This window comes from Carettochelys insculpta, chromosome 4, assembly GCF_033958435.1.
Source record: "Carettochelys insculpta isolate YL-2023 chromosome 4, ASM3395843v1, whole genome shotgun sequence".
Lineage (NCBI taxonomy): Eukaryota > Metazoa > Chordata > Testudines > Carettochelyidae > Carettochelys > Carettochelys insculpta.
Window position 1 is genome coordinate 14330459 of NC_134140.1, and position 12317 is coordinate 14342775.

At 44.0% G+C, this 12317-nt stretch overlaps 2 protein-coding genes across 4 annotated transcripts in view; one reads left to right on the forward strand and one right to left on the reverse strand.

Moving 5' to 3' along the window:
• Nucleotides 1–9946, reverse strand: part of PTCD3 (pentatricopeptide repeat domain 3) — a 33529-nt gene extending 23583 nt beyond the window's left edge. For both annotated transcript variants that reach the window (XM_074992281.1, XM_074992280.1), the window contains exons 1-7: nucleotides 9822–9946; nucleotides 8143–8192; nucleotides 7866–7905; nucleotides 4848–4893; nucleotides 2690–2758; nucleotides 1541–1645; nucleotides 95–218 (exon numbers count right to left, since the gene is read on the reverse strand). In XM_074992281.1, the coding sequence (XP_074848382.1) occupies nucleotides 95–218; nucleotides 1541–1645; nucleotides 2690–2758; nucleotides 4848–4893; nucleotides 7866–7905; nucleotides 8143–8192; nucleotides 9822–9925 (538 nt within the window). In that variant the 5' untranslated portion in view covers nucleotides 9926–9946. The remainder of the gene's footprint in view (nucleotides 1–94; nucleotides 219–1540; nucleotides 1646–2689; nucleotides 2759–4847; nucleotides 4894–7865; nucleotides 7906–8142; nucleotides 8193–9821) is intronic.
• A 91-nt stretch (nucleotides 9947–10037) lies between these two features.
• Nucleotides 10038–12317, forward strand: part of POLR1A (RNA polymerase I subunit A) — a 73234-nt gene continuing 70954 nt past the window's right edge. Inside the window, exons 1-2 of one of the 2 annotated variants that reach the window (XM_074992282.1) lie at nucleotides 10038–10222; nucleotides 10969–11173. In XM_074992282.1, coding sequence (XP_074848383.1) covers nucleotides 10146–10222; nucleotides 10969–11173 — 282 coding nt within the window. In that variant the 5' untranslated portion in view covers nucleotides 10038–10145. Of the gene's footprint in view, nucleotides 10223–10382; nucleotides 10517–10968; nucleotides 11174–12317 lie in introns of those variants that run through there. The other variant, XM_074992283.1, reaches the window with a different exon arrangement.

A 12317-nucleotide genomic window follows, 5' to 3' on the forward strand; every position in this document is an offset into this window, starting at 1 on the left:
TGTATGTTAACATTAAGCCACCTTCAGTCTACTTCTTAGTCTCCGCACATATATGGCAGCTGTGCAAAACCAGTAGGGTAACTTAAAGAGGTACCTGCTTGCAGGAGCTGATCAAACATGTCTACAGAAGCTTTCACTTTCCTGAGCTGGATACGTTCTTTAAGGGCTGCCTCACTCACTTCTTCAATCTCAGGTGTAAGATTCTCTGGCATCAGGCACTAGAATTAAGTAGTACATAGGATGAATGGATGCTCTTCTCCTGGGGGAATTCTGTGTCACTGAGCACATACAGAATTCACATCCCCCACATTTTTTTCCCTTTTCTACAGAACATACATTCTGCCAGAGAGGCACAACAGTTATGCTTTTTGCCCAGATGGGGCTGCTATGACACCAAAAGAGAGGGTTGCTGCCCTCTGGTGGGAGCAGCCAGCTGCAAACAGGGACAAATAGGGAGGAAAAAGGCTGAGTTTCTCACAGTGCCCTGCCCATGGGGCCAGATGATCAGGCATGAGCTATGGGAGTGGAAGTGGGGATGAACAGCCAGGAGCACATGGAGCTGCTGGCGAGGGTGATGAATTGGAGTGGGGTGTAGGGACATTAGAGGACGGGGGAGAAAAATGCAAGGACACAAGGGCAGATGTATCTGATTGAATGGGAGAGACTAGTCCTCAGAAAAGGTATGTATGAGGAAGGCTCCCCAGTTCCCTAACAATCTCTCCCTCCCAAAAATATCACCTTAACACCCAACAGTCCTCCAGGTTCTCTCCAATGCGCCTTCCCTGCAATTACTTCCTTCCCCCTCAGCATCTCTGTTACCCCCAACTCCCACAAGCCTTTGTACTGCTTCCAAGGAGTGCAGGAAATAAATTTCAATATTGTAGCTTAAATGAACATTACTCAAAGTTCTATATTAATATGTCTAATATGGAGTCTATTTGCCAAAAAACATTTCCTGACTCTTTTTAGTGTCTGTATTGTTACCAAGTTACTCACTGACAGCTATATTAGTTATGAATTTCTTGATACAGAATTCCTCCACAAACACCGCTCAAAACATCTAATAGCCAGGACACCAGCTGAAATGTATTATCTACCCTGAAAGTCACTATGGCTCTTCCAACTTTTCTCTGCCCCCGCAAAAGTAATAAGAGCAATGACTTTCACTGGAATTACTTTTTAGGGATTTGCTTTTCCTAAGTGGCCAGTCATTTACAAGCTGGACTAGCAACACTAAAATCTTCAGAATTTAAATGAAACAAGTACAGTAAAAATCAGGTTGATCTATTCACTCCTTACTTCTACCTGATAAGCCCTGACTGACTTTAATCAAATGTTGAAGCCTTAAGAGATGCTGCCCTTGGTAAAGCTAAATGGAAACATAGCTTATGTAGACAACAGAACATTCAGCTATTGAATGGTAAGTCATAAGATTTTGCCACTTTTAGACTAAGTTTTGGGCCTAGTCCTATAATCTTTATATATGCAGTTCAACTGCCCATACTGCTATATAGCACAACCACAAGAGCAGAGAGTTTACCGGTATATGAGGCTCCGCAATATCCTTCTCAAAGAATCGAGGGAATTCATTAACAATGTATTTTGCAGCATTTTCCCCAGACTGTTTGGACAACAAAAATAAACGCTGTATGGGAAGGAAAGGAGATAAGTTAGTTTCTTTACAATTCCTTTAAAAGGTCTAGTGGCAGAGATGATAACCATCCCTCAGAGAGCTCATTGTTCCAGAAGACATATCTCACACCTCCGGAAGAGCATAAACAGTTGTTCAGCTGCTAAGCACCTTCCCCCAATTCATATCCCACAATGATCACAACAGCTCTCTCTTCTCTGGCTTCACCACTCCAATCTTCGCTCTCAAATCACATCAGACCCTATCTTAAACTTGCAGGAATTCCAATTGGGTCAAATGCAAGCTCCTGGGCTTCACTGTCAAGGACTCCTTTAATCTTGCTCCCTCCTATGTTTCTTTTATTTGCTTTCACTTCTATTACACTCCTTCCATTTCTGTTGCCTCGAGACTTTATGCCTTCTATTTGCCTCCTTCCATGCTGCTGCTCTGGAAGTACTCTCTCTTTCAAAGATCCCTAACTCTCAACACTGTTCTTTCCACACTCACTATTATACCATGGCTGTTCTTTGTAAGATGGTAAGTTCTTAGAAGTTGGGACAATTAGTTTTTTCTGTTCTACAGAGTAACACAAATATAGACGTTTCAGTCCACATCTCATTTAAAAAATTACAAGCGTGTACAGTAAAGTGTTGCAAACATCAGCTCTAAAGACAGTAGTTACACTCAGCAACCACCGCACATAAACATCACCTGTGCAGAGCCTTCCCTTCCTCAAGAAAAGCTGCCTACCAGCAAATAACCATGCAATAGGAAGTTCTGAAAGTGGAAAGGAAGTAGGCAGCCAAGTGCCTGGAGAGGATGGTAGGAAGGAGTGGGTGAGAGCCTGCTTGGTGGCATTGCTCCAAAGCCTGCCCTAAAGATCCTTATAATCAATAGGAGAGCAAAAATGGTGAAAGAAAAAAAACAAACATTCTGAACATATTTAAAGAGTGATCAGAAACTTGATTTTCTTTTTCAATTAAAGAAATCCCATGCTGCCAATTGTCCCCCTAATACCTAGAGTCAGAGATCCTCAAAGTTTCAAAATAGAATACTCACAGATTCATAATAACTTCTAGGGAGAAGGAAAGGGTCATCTTGAAACACATAACGTGCAGCTGTAGGATCCTGCAGAAAGGAAGAGACAACATTTAAAGTTTTATGGTCTATGCAGACAAGGATGTTACACATATGTTATTTCACCTCTGAAATTAAGGGACTATCAGCAGATCTAGCACAACCACCTCTCTATCCCATTTTAAAAGAGGAATATATTTATGCAGCAAAATAAATCACTAGTTTGAAATGTAGTTACATATTAGTTTGGGAATCAACAATCAAACAGTTTTTCAGAGGTATACAAGTACACATACGTTATTAATATAGAGATCCTGTTAGGATAGGGACCTAAATAACTAAAGGTACTAAAAGCATCCTGCAAAGCAGCAAGTGCTTTAACTGCCACCAAAATGAATGGAGTGGATAGCAGACTGATACAGTTGTTGAAAGATATCAATGATAATGTGGAGGCAGCGGTGAAAACACGCAGGGAGCTGGGAAGTTGGTTTAAAACAAGTAGAGGTATGAGACAAGGAGATCCAATATCGCCACGTATCTTCATCGCACATCTGGAGAGAGTGATGGACAAGATCAAGGAAGAGGTAGAAGGGATATATGTGCACGGGGAAAGAACTAACAGCTTCACGTTTGCGGATGATATGGTTATCATTGAGGAAGATGAGGAGAAGGTAGTAAAAATGGTGCGGGTGTTAAACGAAGAAGGGAAGCGATACAGACTGATTACGAACATTGATAAAACAAAAACAATGGTATTTGGAGATAAGGAAATAGGAAGGAAGATCAGCGTCGATGGTGTTGAACTAGAAAATGTAGAGAAGTTCATATATCTGGGGAGCAACATAACGTATGATCTAGACTGTAAGAAGGAAATAGCAACTAGAATAGCGAAAGCAAGAGCGAGTTTCAAGGCAATAGATAAGATCTGGAAAAGCAAAGCAATTAGCTTAAGAACGAAGCTGGGCGTCTTGAAAACTTGTGTATTCAGTAGCATGTTGTATGGATGTGAGACATGGGTGATAACGACAGATTCGAAAAGAAGAATATTGGCGTTCGAAAGGAGTTGTTACAGAAAGATTCTGAGAATAGGATGGATGCAGAAGGTCACCAAGGAGGAATTACGTAGAAAGATACAGCTGAAAGAGAACCTGCTGCAGAAGGCTATAAAACGGAAGCTACAGTTATTTGGACATATTTGCAGAATGAACGACGAATGAAAAATCAAGACCCTAGTATTCGGCATAATGGCTGATTCGAACAGGAGAGGCAGACCCCACAGAGAATGGATAGATTGGTGCAGAGCTAGTTTACAGAAACTAAGCCACTGCACTGGATAGGGAAAGATGGAAGGAAATAGTGAGAGAGACATCAGACACCAACGGGCGCTGAGCCCTCAGTTGATGATGATGATGATGATGATGAAAATGAATGGGGTCTGAGAGTTCTTAAAACTGTACAGGATTGGGCTATTACTTTCCATAAACTATGAACAAACACTAAATTATCTGGGGCTCTTTGTTCCTGTGACACACAGAATCGTAATTCAGAAGATTTCTGTTCTCCAGTCTATAACTGCTTTCTAACAGGCTCATCTGGCACACTTAGAGTGTAAACCAAAGGCTGGATTCTCTGCTGCCAAGCATTTTACATGATGAATGTGAAACTGTACCACATCAAAGGATGGTATTCTAAATACATTTTGCTTTGATGCTGCACTGATAAGAATGGATGCACCATGTGCATGGCAACAGAGAATTAGGGTCTTATGGTCAACAGTGCACGTACAATATCTCTCCCACTCTAGCAGATCAACACTGGTCTGACACATTATCTTAACATATTATACAAAGTTACAGCTCCAAACAGGTTATTCATATAAAATTCAAGATGATGAATAACGTGACAACTGTACTCATTTAGTAGCTAGGATCCCATTTTTCATTTATGATAGTGGCAAATATATGAAAGGTATACACATTGCAAATCGAGCATATTAAAAAGCAGGACTACATAGTCCAATAAAACTGATTATAATCTGAAGATAGCAGCAACGAAGGGTCCTGTGTCACCTTATAGACTAACAGAAAAGTTTAGAGCATGAGCTTTCGTGAGTTAACTCACTTCTTCAGAAGATACTTACCCGGTTTACTGTAGATGCAAGTGTTCGAAGAACTGCTAGTTTATCCCTAAATTTAAGAAACTTGCATTAATTGTGTGCAACAGGCTTTTAAAAAATCAATTAATATAATACATTAACTGTCCACCCTCTACTCGATACATTTGGAATCTCAGAGCATCAGGATTTTAAGAAAAAATTATCTGTCAAGTATAATGATGCTCTAAATATTCTATTTAAAAATACATAATTTTCTCTTGGAACATGGAGAGAAGGAAAGCTTGACTGCTAAATTACAGATGAATCAATTAGTTTAACACATTAAAATATACCCATGTAACTAGCAGGAAATCATTGTAGCCAACACAGTTAAGACTCCATAAAAATGGAGTCTGCATATGTGTTTTCATTTCCTTTCCCTCAAGCCACATGCTCAAGGCTGTATCTATGCTAGACATACCAGTCAACCACTGATATACAATTTTAGATACACCATGATGTTGTGGATGCAGGCTTAGTTGGGAGAGTACTGGGGGAGGAGAGAAAGGGAAAGAATATTATCCTTGAAAGGCTCAAATCACAAAAATTAACTGTTGTGCAGAGTGAGGGCTGGAGGTGGTATCCTATGCTGTAACTCTTGGGCTGGCTGCAAGAAATACAGTTAACATGATCAAGAGCTTTTTCATAGTGCTCCCAGGCCTTGGAAATTCAAGGATCCAAACTCAAATCCTTCACTGATAGCATGCTGTACAGATATTCAGTTGCTAAGCAAACCCATCCATACCAGTTGCCTCTAATATCTCACATCTAGATTTATAGTATAATGATTAAAATTCACTCTGCACTCAACTCAACCCTCCTCCATGGATCAACTAACAAAGGTGAGACTGGCGTGGGATATGTGCAATATCACGCTTCAGAACACCCCCTCGGCAATAATCCATTCACCAAGACTTAGAAATACAAGCTTCCTCCTAGTTTTATCTGCTCCATTTATGCCGAAGTTTAGTTCAGCTATAATGAAATGTGTCTCAACATAAACAACCTCTCAAAAATGAGTAAGATGTGGCTGACTAACATGTCTTTAAGTAAGAAAGAAACAAAATGTACTGAAACAGGTTCCTTAAAGTAGTCTCAAAGAAAGGCTGGGGTGGCTTACTGGAGAAAGAGCCCTTCGTGCAGTTTCTTCATTGACTTTTCACCTCATGCCACACTACACAAAACTGAAATTTACTGTTAGCATAGTCCAAGATACCACCGACTTCCTGAGGAAATCACAAAACATCGGAAAAGTTCCTGATAATGCCATCCTTGCCACAATGGATGTAGAGGCTCTATACACTAATATTCCACATAAAGACGGATTACAAGCAATCAGGAACACCATCCCTGATGCCACCACAGCCAATCTGGTGTCTGACCTCTGTAACTTTGTTCTCACACACAATCATTTCTGTTTTGGGGACAATTTATACCTCCAGATTAGTGGAACTGCTATGGGCCACCCGCATGGCCTCACAATATGCTAATATATTTATGGCTGACCTGGAACAACGATTCCTCAGCTCTCGTCCCCTATTACCACTCCTCTACTTAAGATACATTGATGACATCTTTATGATTTGGACCCATGGTACAGAGGCTCTAGAAGAATTCCACAGAGACTTTAACAATCTACACCCCACCATCAACTTATGCCTCGATTACAACATGCAAGAGATACATTTCCTGGACACTACAGTACTAATCAAGGATGGCCTGATCAGTACCACACTGTACCGAAAACCTACCGATCGCTATACTTATCTACACCCTTCTAGTTTCCATCCTGCACACGTGACTAGATCCATTGTTTACAGTCAAGCTCTTAGGTACAATCGCATTTGGTCTGATCCAACTGACAGAGACCAAAAACTACAAGAACTTTACCAAATATTCATAAACCTGAATTACCCACCAGGAGAAGTAAAAAAACAAATCGACAGGGCCAGACGCATACCCAGAGACCAGCTACTCCAAGATCGGCCCAAAAGAGCCAAGAACAGAACACCACTGGTCATCACCTACAGCCCCCAACTCAGACCACTGCAATGAATTATTAAAGACCTACAACCTATTCTTAATCAGGATGCTACACTCCAGAAGGCCCTGGGTGACATGCCTGTTCTCTCCTACAGACAACCTCCCAACCTCATGAGGATCCTTACTAACAGCCACAGTCTATACCCCAGGAACACCAGTCCTGGAACCTTTCCCTGCAACAAAGCCCGCTGCCAGCTTTGTCCACATATCTTCTCTGGAAATACCATCACTGGATGGTTACTCACAGAATCACGGGCACTTTCTCATGCTCCTCTACTAACATCATATATGCCATCATGTGCCAACAATGCCGAGATGCTTTGTATATTGGACAGACTTCTAATTCCCTTAGACAAAGGGTCAACGGGCACAAATTAGACATCAAAACACTCCAGATCCACAAACCAGTTAGTCAACATTTTAATGAAATGGGGCATTCTGTCAATGACCTCAAGGTATGTGTGTTACTGACGAGAAATTATCGCACCGTTTTAGAAAGAGAAGTGGATGAGCTGACATTTATATTCAAATTTGGCACATTAACACATGGTTTAAATCGTGATGGGAACTTTCCTAGTCACTATAGGGGCTCGTCTGCGTACTTGGCTCAGTCTAATTCTTGATCTTCCCCCCCCACGCCTCCTCTCTCTCATTTGCTCACCTTGATTATCTTTTTCTGATTTGTCCTCCTTGCTTACTGTTTTTGGTTCTCTGTGTCTTAAATATTGAGCCTGTTCTGGTCTGGCGATAGTCTGAAGAAGTGGGTCTGTCCCACGAAAGCTCACCTAATAAACTATTTTGCTAGTCTTTAAAGTACTGCTTGACTGCTTTTTGTTTTGATAGTGTATAGACTAGCACGGCTTACTCTCTGTTACTATTCAAAAGTATAGAGGATGGACGTCAAGAAAACTCCAAAGGCCCCCAACAGAGAGAACAAGTGATAAGAATTTAAATACTCACCAAGTTTTCTTTCTTGGAATAACAATTTCTTCTTCAGTAACTGTAAGAAGAAATATTGATCATAAGAATGTTAGAACACATACGTGAGATTGCCATTTCTTCAACTACAAACTAGATTAGTCTCAGCTGCTAAAAGTCAAAAACAACAGTCCTGGATTTTAAGATGGGCAATTGTGAACACAAAAAGTTCTAAATTCCTCTTTAGGTGCCTTGTTTTAACATCACAATACAGTATATTTTGCAGCACTGCAAAGATGAACTAATTAAGATACTGTACCTCCTGCAGCAGCTTCAGTCTTCTGACGTGATGCACCTCCTGAACAATGCCTATACATAGAAAACATGAACGTGACAGTTTTGAGTATCAGCATTGACATTAATATCTACTGCAAAAATGGATATGCAGAATTTTATACTGCAAGCAACTTGACCATTAACAAATGCAAGTCTCTGGCAATCCTATTACGTATTGCCAACTCTGAGGTTTTATCACAAGCCTGGTGAAATATGTTATTTTTATTTAAAGCTCCAGTCCCTGAATTCAGGTGATCATAAAATAATTTCTAGAGAAAATACTGAAAACGTAAATGCTAAAAATTAAAGAGAGACAAATTTTATATTTTTGAATACTTGCACTGCTTCAACAAACACATGGGGACTTGATGCTGGAACTAGGCTGAGAGCTTACACAGATTTGATCTGTTTCAAAGAACTCTCATGATACAGATTGATTCAGAAGAGAGTGTAAGGCACGTCTATGTATTGTGTGGCCAAAAAGAAAAGTAGCCATTTGGACGTCATTTGCTAAGAAGCACACAGAATGCCCCGTAAATCAAGTCTTTTTCCGTTCATTCTAATCTTCATGTCAAACTAAGTGAATAATAATCTGTACTGAACTCTTCGCACCTATCAAATAGGAAGCTTAAAGTTTGTATTAGACTGTGCTCCCAAACTTTGCTACAGCCCTGGAGTTGGAGTACACTGCAAAACTAAATATATGGCCTTGAGCCTGTGCAAAGTGAACCTACCATTGTAAGATCTGGGGGATTTGTTTCAACTGTACTGCAGAACAATCAACCTTGTTCTCCTTTTGTAACCAGGTCTAACACCACTGTTAACTCACCACTTGCCCCATCTTAAAAACAAGTCCTGTGGCACCTTACAGACTAACAGATATTTAGGAGCATAAGCTTTCATGTGCAAAGACTCTCTTCATCAGATGCACATCACATGCATCTAAAGAAGTGGATCTTTGTTCATGAAAGCTTATGCTCCAAAACACATTAGTCTATAAGGTGCCACAGGACTTTTTGTTTTTGCAGACACAGACTAGCACGGCTATCCCCTGATACTTTCCCCATCGTAATCTGTTAGACTGTACCAAGGACTCTTGGGCACTGAGTGTTTACCACTCCCTTTATTCACTGGGGTCCTCCCAAGTCCTGCTTAATCACCGCTGCACTGAACACGATTTAACAATACAGACCGGAAAGGGGCCATTTACAAATGAACCAGCAACTGACCCCCCCCCCCCAGAACCAGTTGTGAAACTGGTGTCACTGCTAAAGGCAGCCAGGGCAGACCTCTCCCCTGGTATCCAATATGTAAAACTCATGGACATGGAGCCAGACGCCCTGCAGCCCAGGCAAGAGGGCACAAGCCCCTGTGCTGACAGCCTGGGCCCAAACGAACAGTTTAACTGCATCAAGGTCTCAGCCAATCCTAATAACCCCATTTCCTCAAGGGCAGCCAGACAGGCAAGCGACCACTACGCATGCGCAATCCTCTTGGCCGTTCCCCGGGCATATGCAAGAACTTCACATGGTCAGAATGTACCGTAACCGGCAGCTACATTGCGCATGCGCCAGCCCACTCCGGCGCCGCGCCCGCCCAAGCGTCATGGGCCTTTTCAGCCCTGCGCGCGCACAGCCCCCCGTTAGTCCCCCTCACTCCTACCTGCCGCTTTCTCCCTCGCTCACGCGAGGCAGCCGTACGCCGAATCGGCCGCTGAGGTGCACCGCTCGTTGCCACGAGCCGAACCGCCACCACCGTCCCACCATCTTGGCGGCCCGCGCAGTCGATGGCGGGAAGGGGAGGGCGGTACCATTTGTCTGTGGGAGGGGGAGGGACCGGAAGAACCCTTCCCCATCCAGTGGTAGCGGCCGGCGACGGTCCCGTCACCTGAGTGCGTGCCGAGCATGCTGCTGAGGGCCGCGTGGCGCAGTGGCTTTTGGTGAAGGACTCACAGGGGCAGGGAGCGGAGCGGAGCGTGCGCCCGCCATGCGGCCACCCAGAGAAGTACCGTGGCGGCGGCTGGCCGGCGTCTCCTTCGGGATGTACACTGCCGAAGAAATCAGGTGAGCATCCGAGCCTTGAGCACCGTGACCAACACCGCGGGAACTACTATTCCCAGCAGGCCGTGCGCCGCCGAGCGGTTGGGACTTTATGGCCTCTTGGCGCATGGTATGCTGGGGCGTGTAGTCTTTATGAGTGAACTCGCCTGTTGAGCTCTGTCTGAGCGCGCGTGTCTGAGGGTAGAGGAGGGTGTCGCGGAGCTGAGAGACACTCTAACCCCGCGCGCAGGCTGGGCTGCAAGGAGCCGGGCCGGCCGCCTTTTGCCTGCTACGCCTCTGGAGCCCGACGCAGCCCGCGCGCGGGAGACAGCTGTGGAGAGGGGGGTGGGGCGGAAGGAGGCCAGGGAAATTCAGCCCCTGAGTCAGAAGAGTCTGGGAGGGGAGGGAGGTGGCCTTTCCCGTAGAGTGGGGCTCGTGGAGGGCAGGGGAGCTGGCCCTCGCTGGTTGTGGGATGGAGGAGAGGGCCTGGTGTGTGCCCCTAGGAGGGGGAGCTGGTGCCTTGTGCTGCTGGGGAGTTAGACCGGGTAATTTCTAAAGATGCCGCTTTCGGTAAGAATAGGGGACTTTCCTGGGGTGCATTGTGACTAGCTTTTCTGGTATCCCTGCCCCTGTTGAGCGCAGCCTAGTTTTGTATAGCGAGGACCCCATAACTGCCATACTGTGGAAACAAATGAAACTGACTGTACATACGTAAAGTTAACAATACCTGCCTTTTTAAGAGTAACTTTATTTTTTTCTTTTATCTATAGGAAGCTAAGTGTAAAAGCTATAACCAACCCTCGTTACCTAGATAACGTGGGCAACCCAGCAGTAAATGGACTCTATGACTTGGCTTTGGGCCCTCCTGATGCCAAAGAAGCATGTACTACATGTATGCAGGACTTCAATAATTGCCCAGGACACTTAGGTCACATAGATCTGCCACTGACTGTCTACAATCCTCTATTTTTTGATGTATGTATATACTGTTGAGAATTTGCTGATGATATGGACTATTATGCATCAGGATTAGACCTTCACTGGCTCGTGTCTTCCAGAAGTAGTGCTTTTTGAAGAATATTAAGGCTGCAGTAGGTTATACAGGTTGCATCTCCCTTATCTGGCATGCTCAGGACCTGACTGGTCCTGGACAAGAGAATGTCCTGGATGAGGAGAGGTGTCGGGCTCCTGCAGGCAGAAAGCCCTGCAATCAGAGGCTGCTGCAGCTCCTGCCTGCAGCTTCTCGCCCCCACCCCACTGGCTGCAATGGAGTGGAAGAGAGCTCCAGCTCTCAGCCCTGCAGCAGGCTTCCAGCCCCTGCTGCCACAGCACAGGCTGGAGCTTCCAGCCCTTCTGGCCCCAGTCCACACACTGCTGTGGGGCCTCTGGCCTGGGGCGTGTGGGGGCTCCGGCTCTGAACGTTATGATGGCTCCTGCACCAGACACTATGCTGTTGTGTGGCAACATCCATGGTCATGCCAGACGAGGGGTGTTGCCAGACGAGAGCAAACCAGGTATCAGAGGTGCAACCTGTACGGGGAAATCCTCTGTCAAAAATTCTTCCATGAAAAGAACTTAAACATATATTTATTGTATTCAAATTATTTTTCTCTTCCTTTTGCACTTGCTGTTGCCATACCTTCCTTTAGAGTGAGGAAACAACTGTAGTAAGACCGGCCAAACATTTTTTTGCCTACAGATTGAACCTCTCTAGTCCAGTCCAGCATCCTCAGGACCTGACCGGTACTGAATGACAGTGCATTTGCTGGACCATGGGAGGTCAATTTTGTCTAGCACACTTTTACTTCTTACTGGTCTCTTAGAAGACATGTAGGGGTAAATTACAGTGAAATAACGTACAGGCCACTGAGAGCCAGGACTAGTGGCTATAAACAAACTTTATGGAACCATCGGAAACTGGGGCACACTCATAAGTGTTCGTCTGGCAAACTAAAATCATGCTGGATTATGGATGTTGCTGGATGAGAGAGTGCTAGGCTAGAGAGGTCCAATCTGAAATAGAAGAAATTATAACAAAATGGGGGCAGGCAAAGTAGTAGCTATGTCTGCACCCTTCCTTGCTTAGCCACATGACAGGTGGAGAAAATTAGTGTAGAAG